This window comes from Amphiura filiformis, chromosome 13 (assembly GCF_039555335.1).
Source record: "Amphiura filiformis chromosome 13, Afil_fr2py, whole genome shotgun sequence".
Lineage (NCBI taxonomy): Eukaryota > Metazoa > Echinodermata > Ophiuroidea > Amphilepidida > Amphiuridae > Amphiura > Amphiura filiformis.
Genome location: NC_092640.1, coordinates 45,731,069 through 45,748,508, shown reverse-complemented (window position 1 = coordinate 45,748,508; position 17,440 = coordinate 45,731,069). Strand labels below are relative to the sequence as shown.

At 34.5% G+C, this 17,440-nt stretch overlaps 1 protein-coding gene across 4 annotated transcripts; it reads right to left on the bottom strand.

Annotated features, from left to right (window-relative positions):
• Positions 1 to 4,602: 4,602 nt before the first annotated feature.
• On the bottom strand, positions 4,603 to 15,049 carry LOC140168414 (uncharacterized). Of its 4 annotated transcripts, none has more exons than XM_072191802.1 (9): positions 14,901 to 15,048; positions 10,573 to 10,718; positions 9,690 to 9,821; positions 9,268 to 9,399; positions 8,580 to 8,651; positions 8,366 to 8,437; positions 7,926 to 8,111; positions 7,227 to 7,396; positions 4,603 to 6,289 (listed from the first exon to the last, which is right to left on the bottom strand). In XM_072191802.1, the coding sequence occupies exons 2-9, from the start codon at positions 10,691 to 10,693 to the stop codon at positions 6,137 to 6,139; spliced, it is 1,038 nt and encodes a 345-aa protein (XP_072047903.1). In that variant the 5' UTR covers positions 10,694 to 10,718; positions 14,901 to 15,048; the 3' UTR covers positions 4,603 to 6,136. The 4 variants fall into 4 exon arrangements, with proteins under 4 accessions (XP_072047903.1, XP_072047905.1, XP_072047904.1 ...); XM_072191804.1 differs by lacking the exon at positions 14,901 to 15,048 and adding an exon at positions 12,307 to 12,367; XM_072191803.1 differs by lacking the exon at positions 14,901 to 15,048 and adding an exon at positions 11,635 to 11,971.
• Between the last annotated feature and the right edge of the window lie 2,391 nt (positions 15,050 to 17,440).

Below are 17,440 nucleotides of genomic sequence, written 5' to 3'. Positions count from 1 at the left end.
CTGTACCGTTTGAATTCTATGCCTGTACAGCTATATGATTAGGTCAGTGAACAAATTGAATGCATGGGAAAAGGTTGAATATATAATTGTGGTTTCCAATTTAAGGGGTCTCATAGCGATCTTTGTGAGGTTTACTCCTGTTGAAAAGTAAACTTGACCTATCATGCGTGAGAAATGCCATTGGTCAGATATGTCATAATGTTATTTGTTTATACGAACGTTTGTCGTGTAAGAGCCCATAAACCAATGTTTGTCACTCAAGAAGTGAAAAATTGCAGCTTACGGAAAACAAAGTTTTAGTACAGTGTTATACATTGTATTAATCTTGTTGAATGCAAACCATTAGTATAAATCAGATTACGCCGGAAGAGTGACTTCAACAAAATTTGAATCTTATCTGTATTGACTTTTATTGGGAAAAAGTGGCAAATATTTTGACCAGGCCATTGTGTATACCTCCTATTGTTATAGATGTGAACCAATCATAAAAATGGCGACCGCAAATCAAGGTGTAACAGTAAATCGCTGTTACTAAAACCATATACAGAATATTGTTGTCTATGCAGTCTATGTCTATGTAGTATAACAGATGACCAACAGCCATGATTGTTTCTAACATTTTTTCTGTAATGAAACATGTGCAAAATACCGATTTTCACTAATTTGCCCCAAAAATCTTAACAGATGTAAAAGTTCGTAAACAACTAACATATGGCATGTATTGACCTATTGCATTTCTCACACATATCTGTGGTGTAGCCTATGTTTACTTTTCAACAGCTAGGGCTAACCTAATAAATGTCGCTATGGGACCCCTTAAGGTACATTATTTGCGCTTCAATTCTCGCTATTCGCAATAAGGGCGCCGCCAGCGGTTTGCGATGTAATCGTGATGTATCACGGGAAAATCGTGATGTATCATGGGAAAAGGTCGACATCCAAGTCCGCGCAATACGAATATTACCATGCTATTACATAGGAACACGTGACAATATTTTTTAGTGTGGCAATATAACGGTATTACACGCAAATCGATAGAGAAAAAATTAATTGTGCACATTTCAAATCACATTATTAAGTACATGTATTATTGAGTATCGATTCGCGTGTAACACCTTTATTTTGACAAACTAAAAAATATTGTCACGTGTTCCTATGTAATAGCATGGTAATATTCGTATTGCGCGGACTTGATGTCGACCTTTTCCCATGATACATCACGATTACATCGCAAACCGCTGGCGGCGCCCTTATTGCGAATAGCGAGAATTCAAGTGTGTTATTTCAGTTAGTGCGATGTACTTGGGCAAAAGTGTTTGTTCCTAAAATTTGAAACGACACTCAATGATAGGCCTTAATTCCTCTTTTGATATAAATAATGTTGGACACACGGCCACAAGTTCCTCATCCTTCTAATTATGGCTGCCGCAGAAGATGTTTGTTTGTTTATTTATTTATTTATTTATTTATTTATTTATTTATTTATTTATTTATTTATTTATTTATTTATTTATTTATATTTATTACCTAGCGGGGGGCTAGATCTTGATTTGCTATCGGATCTTTCTTTCTTTCTGGCAACAAACTTCAAAATGCTTCTCCTACATGTTACATCGTACAATGACGTCACTTGCACATATGCATCTAGTTCTATAGGGTGTTCACAGATTTGGGGTCAAAGATCATTAAGGGGTCATGTTAGGCATATGACCAAATATCCTCAAAATTAACGTTTGCTTTGAATTGATTGGTTCTCATGAATGGGGGATGAACCACATAGGCCTACACCAGAAGCGGGTACTTTAACCACTGCGCCATATTATCACCTGATTATCTCCCTTCAAATAAACTGCTGTTTCTGTTTCATTCCCTTTTTACCCTGAGGTGCCATTTCATTTCCCTTCCCTTTTCCCTTGAGGTGCGAAGCTGGTCTGTATGCGCACGATCATTACTGAAACGACTTAGTGATGGTGAGCGATCGAGGTAAATTAAGGAAAGTGGGACCCTTCCCATATTAATCAGTATGAAATATAGACGAATCCAACGAGTCAAGTGATGGTCAGATTAAAGCCGCTTAAAAATCTATGTTATATTGTATTGTGTTGTAAACTTTCATCATTCTTTTGTCTACGGAGAAATCGTCAAAAAATTGTCGAATTAGTCTCAAATGTGGTATACCATATTTTAGACTAATTCAACAGTTTTATGATCATGATGATTATCATTAATAAAAACACTGTAAACTACCAAAATCACACTGTATAAAATGTCAGTAATTCCATAAGGAATTAGGCACATTTGCAAGGAACATTTGCATGTTTTTATGCATGAATGTTTGAAAGGGACGACATTTTATGTTATAGGTAAGTTTTAAAGAATTCGATTTTCCAAATATATAAGGTCACCTTCCTTTAATAATGAAAACTTTCAACAAGTTTCTGAGGTGGCGTGATGAATCTCTGTATTTTCTTTTAACACATAAACCTATACATATACAGGCTGTCCCAGAAAACTTACTGGGTGGATTAATTTCGACATTTAAGCATTTTGACAAATAAGCATCAGAATTTAAAAATGCAAAAACAAAAATAATAATTTTACTAGAATCAGTTGACTGATTGCAAAGAAATGAGAGATTACATATAACACATGCGCCATTCACTTCACTTCAGTCCAAGTTTGAAACAAATATCATTGAATAACACAATGCACACTAGTGGTTTACATGCCAATGGGCTTTCTAAATGCACACTAGTGGTTTACATGCCAATGGGCTTTCTATTTTGTTTGATGAAATCCTTTTCGTTCTCAACCAATCTGTTTCTTGCAAAACATTTCATTAGATTTTGTTCAAATTGGAAAATATTGTAGATATCAAAAATGAAAACTTCATGTACTATGCAGGTCTATGCTCGGTACATGTAATACCATTTGTTTTGTTAAATATATAAGTTTTTAATTTAAACATAATTCATGTATTGCACAGTATCTCACACGTTAAGGGATCTAAAATGAGCGTTTATTGCGTTTCGACAGTATTTTTTGTAGGACATGAGAGCACCTCAGACCTATCGAATTGCATTCTGAATACGAAGCATGTCTTTCTGATATCAAATAATTTTCATTTTTGAAAATCACAATATAATATAAATTTTATGACAAATTATAAAAATTTGATATTTTTCAAATTTTTGATATATAACAGTCCTCGAAGTAAAGTATATAAATCTAATGATATATTCTTAAAGTGTATGTAGCAGGGAGGAAAAGCCGACGGTCAATTGAAAATTTTGACCTTTCATATTGAAGATATGGATTTTTTTCCCAAAAAGACCTATTTTTTTTTGGTGTTTTGGGAAAAAAATCCATATCTTCAATACGAAAGGTCAAAATTTTCAATTGATCGTCGGCTTTTCATCCCACCTACATACACTTTAAATATAAATCATCAGATTTATAAAGTTTACTTCGAGTACTGTTAAATATCAAAAATATCAATTTTTAATGATTTGCCATAAAATGTGTATTACATTGCGAATTTCAAAAAAATCAAAATTATTTGATATCAGAATGACATTCTTCGTATTCAGAATGCAATTCGATATGTCTGATGTGCTCTGATGTCCCAAAATAAATACTGTCCAAACGTTCATACCCCAGCCCTTAATGCTTTTGGAATATTTCCAAAAAATGGTAATTATTTTAAACTTCAACATAATGTTGCATGATATCAAGAATCACACGTAAAGCTGTTAGCACTTGATCATTGTCATTCTTGGCTCAAATATTCTTCGGAAAGTTGAAATAGAACTTGCATAACTTAAAGGATTAAAGCGGGGTAGTTTTCTCTGACAAAATATTGCTTCAAATATTGTCATGAATAATGAATGCAAAAGTTTAAATTTAAACAAAAACTTAATAATTTAAACATAATACATCGTCGGCCGTATCACATACTGACGTATTCGACATTTTTAACATTTTTGAGAAAATTGGTATGTTAGTTAGTTATGTTCTACTCTATATATTCACCAAAAATCATGCCTCAAAGTGGCTTAATTAGTAAGATATTACTTAATTTAATTATGTCGTATTTACAAAACCTTGAATGTCTGCATCACATAACGACGTATTTGCCGATCACCTATACTGCGCAAGCCCAGTATATCGTATCTGCAATTTGAAGAATTTGCCGTTTCACATACTGACGTATTTGCGCGACGTATTTGCGCGACTCTGCCAATGCACGGCAAAATTGCCGTTTTGTCCTTTTCACATACTGACGTATTTGCGCAACTATTTCACATACTGGCGTATTTGCGCGACGTATTTGTCATTTGAACGGAGAAATTGTCATTAGTCCTTTTCACATAGTGACGTATTTTATTTAATATTGATTTTTTGCAGAATAAGTTATGCTCTGATAGTGATAAGTGAATTATATTGAAAATATGGTATATTTGCATTACTGTTAAACTGGTTTTAATCGACAATAATATTTTAATCAAGATTATGCAGCAAATGAAAATCGCTAGATTTTCAAGTTCGATTTTCTCGAAATGCGTATTTTGCAAATACGTCAGTATGTGATACGGCCGACGACATGTATTGCACAGTATCAAAAATTACAAGCTACAAGTTCATCACTTAATAATGCATCACTGCATAATGAAATGAGGTACGCGCTGCTTTTTAATTGAATACATAAATACAAAACATACAAAGTCCATGAGAAGTGATTTTGAGAAAAACACCTGTGTATCATTTTTATTCCTTCAGTTAGATTTACCTGGTCAATATGGTAAGTTTTATGTGCAAATGAGTGGGTCAAACTGTATTAGGTATGACGATTAGCATTTCAGGGACTTCGTGGGGATCATTTTAAATGCTGGACTTCGGTGGTATTTTGAATCCTATACAAAGACAACAATGTTGGAATGAGATTACCACTAGTAAGATAATACAAAATAAAGCACACAGGTATGTATAATGTTGATAAGCATATACTGCCATGTAATATAAACCACACACTTTCCTTGATTAAACCCATTTTATTTTTCAAAAGTCACTCTCCAGCAATGAATGTGTTACAAGTGGACTTTTATACATACTGGATTTCAATCAATGTGTTACAAGACTCAAATCCTGGATTTGAGTGTTTATTTCATACATGCTATTTTTCACATGCTCAATAGACACAGAGGATGAATTTGAGTTGTTCTTTCATACATATGACAGTCCTATGTATAGCAACAATTTCCCATGCTTAACTCAATTTGGCCAAGTATGGACTTGGGTGGGTTTTGTATTAATATATTCAATTGATTCCGATGCCCATTTCTGACACTAATGCCGTACATCACCTTTATTCCAAAAAATATCAACGTTTTGCATGATTTGATCAAAACAAACGAATTATTTACAACCGGTTTAAAAAGCACCTAATCAAAAGAAGTTTTGCATTTCTCCAACCAATTGAGACAGTATTTTCCAAATAAACCATTTTTAAGAATACAAGCTTCAGGTCATAGCTAGAATCGGGCAGTCACTGTTTGCGTATTTGAAACAAACACATTTTCAAACTGTCACACAGTATATCTTTACTTTGGTACAAGATATTTAATTGTAAATTTTACATATTTAGTATCTGGATTGGATATAAGTAAATTATCTGAAAAAATAAGAATTCGATTGGTAAATTCGATTGGAAATATGCAATAAAATGTTAATGTATAAAACACCTTTGTGACTCCACTGAAATATCACTGCCAAGTTTCTTGTACCCGCTAACCTAGGTATCAACATGTAAAGAGAGATTTTTTCAATGAAATCACGTCATGATCACGTTATATTGTAGTATGTGAAAGTGATGACCGTGTTGGACGCCATCTTGGATTTCGAGGTGACAGAAGTACTCGCATAAATGTGCAAGAGTACACCAAGCAAATAAACAAGAGAATAAATGTACATGATATTTGTACGCATGTTTCAAAGTTTAAGCACGTTTTTGAGATATGGTCCTTGAGTTTGAGTCAGCAACAAAGAAATTCACATTAGATTTCAAAATCTTCGCAAGTTCATAGCCCTACTATTTACTTGATTTAGTCTTATAAGTGTCAGGGATTTATCTGTTTGTTCAAGGTCCTTTGCATCCTAATATTTCGAATCTCAAAGTCAAATAGGTGTTGTCCGATCCATCCAGGCAAGTGATACGCACGATACGGGCATATACTGGCTCGGGAAACATTCTGGTCACCGCACTATTAATGTCGTAGTTGCCTGGAAATATCTAAAGCGAAAAGAAAAGTGTAATTGTTTTGCTAGAATATATTATTCAAGTCAATAGCTAATATTATTATCACAAATAACATGCATATCCAGTCATTTTTGTGCATGTCTTGGCTATTAATTTAGACACTACAGCATTCAACGCTGACAGTTTGGGAGATAACAAAACCTCTCTATTGAATCTCTGCAGATCCTGGTTAGAAGCTAAGTGTGCTGGTAGTGTATTCCATATGATCCTGCAGAGTATGGGAGAAACGATCCAATGCGCCACGGTTACCCTTCATGACTACACCCCCACACACACACACACATGAATATTTATGAGTATATGTAATTTAAATAAGGCAAAAAAATGGTTGTTTCCTGTAGCGCTCGCATTTTGTTTTTGACGGCTTATTGTGCGCATTTGAATTTTTTTCACTTACAAAGAAAAAAGAAAGAAAAAAACCCCGAAAAATCGCACAAAAAAATATAAAACACATTACACATTACACAACAAACGAGCATAGTGAAAAACTACTAAATATTCTTGAATATGAAGAAATATGATTTTGTGTGTGTGTGTCGGAGAAACCCACTGTAAATTCTCATTCCAATTTGAAGCGAAAAGGGTATTTTTTTTTCCATTTCAAGACATGGATTAAAAAAAACGCATTTCGCATTTGCCTTAATACTGCATTTACAGTTGTTGGTTTATTGTTACAACTGCTAAGTATGGGATAAATGATCGTATTCGATATTCACTACAGTCATTGCCCTCTAAATGTAAGAGTGGAATTCACTCTTTGTGAATTTACTACAGTGATAACTGCAACCAAGAGTGAAATTTCCTGCACAAAAGAATGACAATTAACTCTTTATTGGGCACAAATGTGAGTGATCTCTAGGGCTGTTGGCAGTCTAAAATGAGTGACTTTTAAGAGTATATTCCTATTCACCTCTACGTTTCCATCGTGATCCATAATGAACCTCTCGCCTTTCGAATAGGTACTCAAGAAGGTTGACACTTTAAATAACGTCGTCCAATGTTCCAGAACTGCAGTTCCATCTAGACCTATAAATCGGCCACTACCTTGTGTAATAACTCCGAATACATTTGTCGCATAACCTTTAAAGAATATCAATTGCAGTAATGTTGATAACTTTAAAAGAAATGTTGGTTCCTTTTATCATGTTTACTGTATGTAGGCAATAATGTACGTACACGGAAGACGAAGACGGTCTTTTGATGAGAGATTTGACGCAAAAAAAAAATGCTCATTGGGTGAGAAGCTACTAAAGCTGGGGGTCATTCAGTGACACCTGCAACAATTTTGAACAATTTTGGAGACAAAATAACAAAATTCTGGTCGGGTCTTATAATCTAAAATCAGTTCAGAACTATTTAAAGAGGGGTTCATAATTTGGGTGGAAATGTTTTAGGAGAATTACCGTATACCGTATGATAGGCCTTGATTGATTTTCATAGGATTTATTGATTTCATATTGCTCGTAAAGCAAAATAGAAAAATATCTGTTTAAAAATCATTTTTTCTGGATTTCACCCTGATTCGTCTTGATTTCTACCAAAAATGTTTTCCGAGGGGACAGGTTTCTGCCTGTCCCTCCCTGGTTTAGTTTACGCCCCTGCCTGTTACCTATATCAGCTTGAATCCAAGGTTGAGGATCATTCGGTTCTGGTACCCATTTCCTGCCACCATTCAGTCTTCCGTCCTTGGCTGGGTAATATACTGTGGCCTGGAAGGGGTCCTGCAGAAACGATGATGCTTGAATACTCCCATCGGGTATATCTCCATTTTCCATTCCTAGTTTATCAATGCAAACTAGAATATCAATTAGACATAAAACATGATCATTGATTAAAATCTACATCTCAATGTAATTTCAATTAATTAAATTACCACTACATGTGATTAATTGGTAATAAATTCTTTAAATTGATGCAAGTAAAACTTAAAGCATGCCTACGGTCGCATTTGTTCGCTTCATTAGCATATCTGTTCTTGTTCCAAAAATACAAAAATCCGAATGAATTTTAGGGTGGCCTAGTTCGTCAAATCCCTCATAACTGACTGACCTGTTGGTATATTTCCAGTTACATGACTTGATTTTGTGGTCACTGAAGTCGGAGAATCATTAGAATCGCCATCTGCATTTGTGTTTAAACAAAATAGAATAATATTAAATATAGATTGTGTTTTTTGTTTACCCAGCACTGATTCTATACTTCTCCCAATAAATGCACAAATCTAAATCTAAATCATTTTATAGTGGCATCCCTCATAACTGACCAGTTAGTATATTTCCCGTTACAGGACTTGAATGTGTGGTCGCTGAAGTCGCTGAGGCATTGGAATCCTCATCTGTAAATAAAATATTTAATCAAATGATAAATATAAATTAACAGTGGTCTTAACCTGGAATTATGGAAACTTTCGGGCCGCATAACTGCTAAATTATTGGGCTAAAGTTATAAAAGCATACATATTCAGAATGGCAAAGACTTGATAAATTCATCTGTGCGGTCAAATTTGGGCCAAAATGCTCATTTTTGGAAAATATTAAAAAAAAACCGGTTTTTAAACTAAGATTGAATTTGGACTGTTTTGAAAGAAGATATTCTTTTGGTATTTTTCGTTAACACATCAGTTTTGATTTCGTCGTGTTTGTTGGCTTAATTCCCTGTAGTAGTTATTACGTTGTCTACCATTTGACGTAATAAAGCACCGTTCAACATTTACGTCAGGGAGAGTTTTATGGCGGAATCCGAATTGTTTTGGGGTCTTGAGGGGATCTGAATTTTTTACTTGAACCATGAGGGGGAAATGTATAAGTTTTAAATGGAGAAAAAGAGGGAAACAAAAGGTGGCAATCCGAGAATTTTGAGTGGACGCGAGGGGGAACGCGATATTTTTGGTCGATATTTTTTGGTCAAATCTCCCACCCCCTGGCGTGCAAATATTGAACTTTCCTAGTTACCTTTGATTTTTGTTGTCTTATTCTGCACCAATATATACACTCCTACGACTGCTGCAGCAACAACAGCGCAAACGATAATATGAATCCAAATTTTGATACATCGCTTACAAATTCGTCCGCCCTTGTTACTAGCTGTATAGAATGAAAATTAATTAAATTAATTAATCAATTAATAAAAAAAAATTACTATGTCTACTATATACTAAAAACACATGCATGCATTGTCATTTTAGCCAGTGTTCAAAGGTAATAAGGGATGAATTCTGAGACTGAATATCTTCAAACTGTCTCTTTTGCAACATAAAGGTTGTTGTTTTTTTTTTTTTACTTCTTCTTCCTTCCTCACTTCTAATTTCACCTTCTTCTTCTTTGTTTTCTTTTCTATCTTTATGTTCATTAGCATTGTTTGTTTATAATTTTACCAGATTCGTTATGACGATTAGCCAGAGAAGCCGGAGGCTCGTTATGACGATCAGTCGGAGTAGCCGGAGTACCAATTATTGTATCGTATTCGTGGTAAGGTTCCTCTGTATTTGATACCGGCATAGGCTCATCTAATAATAATAATAATAATAATAATGATAATAATAATAATAATAATAATAATAATAATAATAATAATAATAATAATAATAATAATAATAATAATAATAATAATAATAATGATACATATTACGTAGGATTTCACGCCTGTGCGGGGGGTTGAACCCAAGCGACCCGAACTATGAACACTTTGAAGTGTTAACACCTTGCAGGGCCGTGTAACGCTTATCATACTCTTTCAACATATATATTCAACTGCAAAAAATAACGGTATATATTAAAGAGTTTGAGAATATAATCACATCAAAAGAATCTACAACATCATATCACACCATGTACTCTATTCTTATCATATGAATAAAATCAATTTATCTCAATAGGCAACGGAGGAATGTGATCTTATTGTCCCTGAGTTTACTATTCTATACAGACCATTGAAAGACTCGACCTTCAACAATACAGTGACAATAGATTTGCCTGTTTATTTTGAAAGAAAACTTATAGCTGAATATAATTACATCGCTGAGCTATTAGCGATTGGTTTTAACCAATGATTGTTTTTTAACCAATCGCTCACCGAGCGCGAAATACAAGTATTAGCTCATTTTGTAATATAAGCTACTCTCAGCAGCTGGCGGGCAGTTTATAAAGACAAGTGCTTTGATGCCTGTACAAAATAATTCTTTACCTGGCGTGGACGATGTGCAAAAGAGCGTTTATCGTCCAGAAATACTTTTCAAGTCTATGTTTTTGCATACCAACCTGCGTGCGTCCTGCTGTTAACGTTCGGTGTCAGGTAGCCATCTTGGTTTGAAGCTTGCAGATATGTATGTTGTATAGCAATATCTTCATTGTTAACACGCGGTGGGCGACTGCTAGCCATAGTATATAAAAGTTTCAACTTCAACCTGAATAAAGCACAAGAATGAAGTATGTACCAAAAATTTGACAAATTATTGACATTAATAAAAGTAGAACTTTAGGAAATAGAAGCTAAGCTAGAACTAGTTGTAGTCGCGACAATTACTAATAGCTGTCTAACCCACAAGACCTAGGGGCTAGACATATTTCTGTTGTAACTGGCTCATCCATTATGACACGATATTGGATAGGCAAAAGACAAAGTCCTATCTTTTATTCTCTAATTGCCTGTTTCAAGTACATACTAATACTTAATTAATGATCGTATTACTAGTAAGGGAGTGGTCCCTCAATATATTTCTTCAGTTCACTCAAATAAGCGCTCAAATAACCAGAAATCCAATAGCATGATTAGGGCATGTCGGTATTTATTTTGGTATCATTTAATAGCGGAGACCCATAGCTATCCTATGATATGAAATAGAACAGTGTAAAAGGTACAGAAATCCATAAGGGTTGGGGTTGGTTAATACCCTTGGTAAAACGTTTAACCGAAAAATACGTCAAAAGAAACAAGGGTTAAAAGGGCATTTCGTGATCCACAGCCTCATCCTCCCACTTTTCTCAAAAAAGTAGAGATTTTTTTATACCACTGGATACCGCTGGCTACATAATGTTTATGTACCAACATTTTCTTGCAGATTAATTCGTTTAGCAAAAATAACGCCAAATTTGAATTTCATTCTGGTATACCAGAACGAAATTACAACATTGGCCTATGGAGCAGTGTAATACACTAAATCATGCATAACTCTCAAACGCAAAATTGGAACTAACTGAAATTTTGGGAATAAGCTTTTTTCGTAGATATCTACTGAAAAATGTCATAAAAAGAGCATGATAGGATCACGAAATCATCCTTTAAGTAATATTCTTGAAATGGTCTGAATATGTTTATCTTACCGTACTCCTCCTTAAAGCGTGAAACCAACAAATACACCAGTAAGACAAGGGTTAAATATTAATACAATGGTGAGAACTATAGGCAGTGTCAGAGAGTTGGGTACAACGTAAAAATCGCAACTATAGTAATAAACGATATCTTATTTTAACGATGACGTATGACACATTTGGGGTGTTTTTTGCCAACTGTGAGTTCACCACACAATCAAGTTACGTTTAACTCCTCTTGCTGCATGCCACGTTAATGTTGACGTGGTAATGAAATTTCCCATCATATTGTCCAACTTATGAGATCATAATTATATACACACATAGTTGGCTCTTTTTTTATCAGAATTAATTGAAAGAAGCACCCTTCATAGAAGACGAGCGGGGCCCAATGTCATTCAACCATGGCGGAAATATAGTACGTAATCATGGTAATGAAATTGGATACCCTCCGTTTGAAAAACAAAAAACTTCCTCGTATGACTACACCATGTCAGACGAGGAAGTAAACAACTTGTTTGTACGGGAATGTACAATTTGAGTCAAATTGACACTGTCATTGCTGACAAATGTTATATGTAATTGGTCCCATTGTTATTGGAAGCAATGAAATAAAATACATTACTCTTCTATTTAGGCTTCCGAAAATTTACATTATTTTGTCACCACAATTCATTGCTTTACCCTGTTCACGTCTTTCCATGCAAGATTGAGTTGTAACTTTCCTAGTTTATGTACTGCATTATTAATGCAGTACATTTATATTGCTGTCTTTAATTCACATGCGTAATGAACCATAAACAGAATATTGGAACAGGTCAATTATTTGCCTCTTTTAATCTTTACATTTATTTCACTTTATTTGTCACGTCTAGCCTTAACCAATGTTAACCTATTATTATGTTCTCAGAATCTTCCTTCCTATATTTTGTACAGAGTTGAAGAGTCCAATATAATCAACACTTGGACTCAAAACTTGGACTGTTGGATAGGCTTACTTTTCCCAGAAAATTTAGTTTTCTACACTTTTTTGACCAAAATTCATTTTTGACTTGCTCATTCAACAACAATCACATTATTTACCAAAACTCGTGTTTTTAAACAAAAATCACATGTTTTACCAAAAGTCATGTTTTTGACCAAGAAAAGATTCTGATAACATAATAATGATAAAATTTGATGGTTTTTTTCACCCAATACAAAATTTATTGGTCTCGCTATGAGTTTAAAAATATTGGACTCGACTTCGTCTCGTCCAATATTTTAAAACTCATAGCTCGACCAATAAATTTGTGTATTGGGTTCAAACCATCCAATTTTATATCATGTATACAGTAAGTTTTCCAATAAAACTTCAAAAGTACATTACTGACATCACAAATATAAAAAGGAACATGTTGCCGGCACAATCTGTTCCCCCCTAGTGCCTCCGGTGGACACTCGAATATGAAAGTAGGCCTACGTCTTGGCAAATAAGGCATCAAAACTACAAAATGATTCACAGCAATTAATTTGTCCAACTTAGTTATCCTATTGTCAGATATTTGATCAGTGTTCAGCCTACCAACTTCCCATAAATGATGAGCATTGTTAAGATAGTAAAAAGAAATTATTTATTTATTTATTTTATTCATATTTAAATAAACTGTACTAGTGGAGCTGACATGTCTACTTACATACAGTACAGGTCTTGTCAATTTTAAGTTAACTATTCTATAAATTCAAATGTTCATGATGACATGTTGCAGTTACTCCCCATTCCAGAAAAATACAGCACTATTTTTTTGCGATTAAAGTTCTGCAAAATGAAACATAGCTCAATCCTGATCATTAATTTAGTACTAACTGGAGATAAAAGAAAAATTCACTATTGTACTAATTTCTTGAAAACAAAGAGCCAAAAACATGCATTTTTGGCATGTTTTCTGACAATCGAATCACAAAAATCAAAGACTTGGAACAAGTCTAAGCATTCAAAATATTGAATATATGCCGACATTTTGCTCTAATTATCACTTTTACTGTGTTGCTATATTTAAATGATTGGTTATAAAAACGAAACATATCTTTTCCAAAAATTAGAATGCATAAATTGAAATTAGTCTTAGTACAAGTCTTTGGAGTTGATTGTCACAGCATACGGAAAACACCCTAAAAGCGCATGTTTTTGGCCCTTATTTCCAAAAATTGGCCAAAGATTAAAATTTTACTTTTATTGCCAGTTAGAACTAAAAAAAAGGATTAGAATTTAGCTATGTTTCATTTGGCAAAACAGAATAATATTTTTTTTATCCCAAAAAATTAGTGCTGTATTTTTCTGGAATGGGAAGTAGTGTGAAAGGTCTTTAGAAGAGACTGTTCATTCCAAATGTTTTCGCTAATATCATCAGCCGTTATCGGGTAGCTTACCACATTTATGTTGATAATATGTGACGCGATCAAGCAAAATCAGTCGGAACTCGGAAATATTAAATTTTCAGTTTCTTATAGAATAGTAAAAAGCATTTACAAATCTGGATTTTGCAGAAAACTCCATTGAAATTGAACCAATAACAAAGATATGAGCAATTAAAGAGTGTCCAAAACAATAGGAAACATAAGAAAATATTTCCTTTGTTTGGCTATATCTCAAAATCAATATTTCCGAGTTCCGACTGATTTTGCTTGATCGCATCACATATGTTGATGTATGTCTGAGGAAGATACAGTTGCTGCACGGTCTTGGCTTGCCGATTGCATCGCTGAAATACGATCGTGATTTGTTTAAATATTTCGTTGTTGAAGTTTGTGTTTGTTTCCTTTTTATAAAAGGCTTTTGATGTGTATTTTTGTATCAAGTACTTTGCATGTGTGTTTTATTATGTAATTATTTGTATTATGTAATTATTGTTAAGCGCATTGGTCTTTGTGGAGATGCGCTCAATAAATCTTGATATAATAATTATAATCCTCTACCTTCCCAGCAAACACAATTACACAAAACGTTTTCGACATCATTCGCAAAAGGTCAGAAAAGGTTGCCAGAAAACGTTTAAATGTCGGGTTATATATAAAGGACATATAAAGGGTATAAAACGTTTTCATAACATTCAAAAACATTTATTGATAACCTACTGCAAATATTGTAACATAATGTTATTTAAGTGTCAACAAAATATTGACTAAACTACTATTGCTATACTACTACAAGTAATACTTTTACATCTAGTTTGTTTCGTATTGTAGGCATCAATAATATTTAGAGCGGTGATACAATAATAAAATAAATCAGAACTTACCCTTATAATAGTACCCCTTTCTGCAACAGAACTATTAATCTGGATGTAACTGCGCTGCGTTACAAATTTTATTTAAACAAAATTAGTCACGGATATATGACGTGAACAGTGACTAACAGAAAATAGTCCGAAATAGAGCTGGAAATACCCTCTTAATCCCACCATTGTCTACAACAACATGGACAAGGTCGGTGAACATGGTAAACAAACTTAATAATGGATATTGCAGTCATATGCATGGTATTCATGGTATTCCTACTTTCCACAATTGTTTTAGTTAGTTAAATTAAACAGTGTGCTTTGAGGAAGTGTACATATTTCCTATGTACACTTTCACATGAAAGTAAACAATTTTCGGTTCAGAAATGGAAGCAAAATATGTGGCGATGTCGGGAATCGAACCGGGGGATACTCAGTGGAAAATGGTAGGTACATCAACATGCCAGCCACCCATACGGGTCGCATTTTCATCCTCTCACTATAACGATAGGTCATTTTTTGTGATATTGCTATAAAGATGTTTCGTTTTTTTTGGTCAATGAAACTCCCGATGCAACTATGAAAGTGGGTCATTTCTTCTAGCCTTGCACTACTCTAATAATAGTCCGGTATATACGGGAATTTAATGATGCCCCCCCCCCCCCGGACTCTACCAAACCAACTTTTTTTAGCTTCCTTTTATGGTCCTATAACACATTAAAATGTTAACAAAAATAATTCCCAGCACTCCGGTAAGGTTCAAGGTCAACACAGTGGTCAAATTTCAAAGTTGCTCAAATCTGGTTAAAAGGCACACCGAATTATTCCTTGCAAGGATTCAGAAAAAGTATAGTTTGACCTACCTGCGACATATCGTTCTTGAGCTATAAGCAAAAAGGTCAAATCTTTGGGGGGGGGGGCAGGCCAAAAATTAAAAATGCTCCGATGTCAACGAAATTGGTCTCAAATTGCTTGTCACGTAAAAACAATTAGTTGTTATATCTATGGATTTATATGTCAAATTCGGTGTCAAAATCTGTAATCTTTGTGTAAAGATTCCTTCATGTTTATGGTCGGTTGCTGTCAAAATGTTTGTTTGTTTGTTGGTCTGTAACAGCTTGTAATCTCATCTGTGGAAAAACACTGAGATCATTCATACAAGATGCACAATTAAGCCAAAACAATAAACTGAGGTAATTAATATAATCAGTCTCAGCCAAGAAGCCCCTTAAAAAGCATGCTGGCAATCATAAGCGCCAATCCGGAGAGGGGGGCAATCGGCCGAAATTGTCAAAAAGTGACTGAAAAGAACAAAAATGGGTCGTTTTGCTGAACGGTGGGGGATACGTCCCCTTATCCCCCCGGGATTGAAGCCCATGCTGGCAATAGCTACAGTTATGAAGGAAAAGGAAGAAAAAGAAAGAAACAGAAAGCCACTTTGGACACAGAGTGACTATATACTCACAATCATCACAAAGCTGTTTCACAAAAAGTATTCCCTTTCAAAACCGTACACTACCTGCCCTGGGTGGGGCATTAATATATTCGCCCTTAATACAGCTCTTACCAGACAGACACTCGACCAAAATTGCAATGTGTATATCCATTTCGTCCGTAAATTGGGACACTTACGCATAAATCAGCTCAAACAAAGATATGTGACCTGCTACCACGAAATAAGTATAAAGTCGCAAGTTGGTAGTTTCAAAACTCCCTGGCTATTGCGTTGGTGTTCTTTATAGTAATATCTGCGTTTGTGCAGGGGACACAATGGGCCATTCTCGAAGGACATACTACTGGCCTGCACAGGTGCACGGCCGGGTGCACGGCAAACAAAGAACATCAACTCAGTCTGCCAGGATGTTTCGAAACTACCAACTTGCGACTTTACACGCATTTCGTCGTAGCAGGTCATATATAAGGAGTGTTTTTCATCAATGTACTTGCTTTTAAATATAAACTTCTGTTAATGAGGTATCTTTTTAATTACTTTGTGATCAAAATACCGATTGGCATTATATAGCCTAAATGTTAATTGTAACTGTCCCATTAACCCCCATTTGATACGCGGCAATGCTCAATGACAAGTGGGACACTGGGCGTGACACATTACACATTATAATCTATTATTTAACGACTCTACATATGTGAGTGGACACTACCAATGGGTCGTAAACTCGCCAAATTGTATTCTGCGTTACAGTGTAAAATATGCGTGAAGGTCGTATTCATAGCTATCTCAATTCAGTGCGACAAGTATTTCATCAAACACTGTTTAAATCAATCAATAATACTATTGCTGAAGAGGATAATAAGCTTCTACCTATTTCTATAGTATAGTTCTTGTCTTTGTTTGCTTTGGCTAAATCCTGTTCAAGTGGTACATAACAAAGCATTGTTATTTGTCTAGGTATGTATAATCAACAATTAACAATGAGAGGACATTGCTGAACCTCGTTGACTTGGGAATGATTTGAAATGACCGCCAATTATGACTGTTTGATATTTATTACCAGAAATGTGGAAAAATAGACACGTGTAGAACCGATAAAAAGTAAAAT

What these genes read in the sequence shown, in the direction of transcription:
- LOC140168414 (XM_072191802.1), bottom strand. Translation starts at nt 10,693, where the DNA reads ATGGCTAGCAGTCGCCCACCGCGTGTTAACAATGAAGATATTGCTATA. An exon ending in TAACAGCAGGACGCACGCAG is followed by an intron (nt 9,822 to 10,572) that starts GTTGGTATGCAA and finishes TATTATTATTAG; the next exon opens with ATGAGCCTATGCCGGTATCA. An exon ending in TAATCGTCATAACGAATCTG is followed by an intron (nt 9,400 to 9,689) that starts GTAAAATTATAA and finishes CATTCTATACAG; the next exon opens with CTAGTAACAAGGGCGGACGA.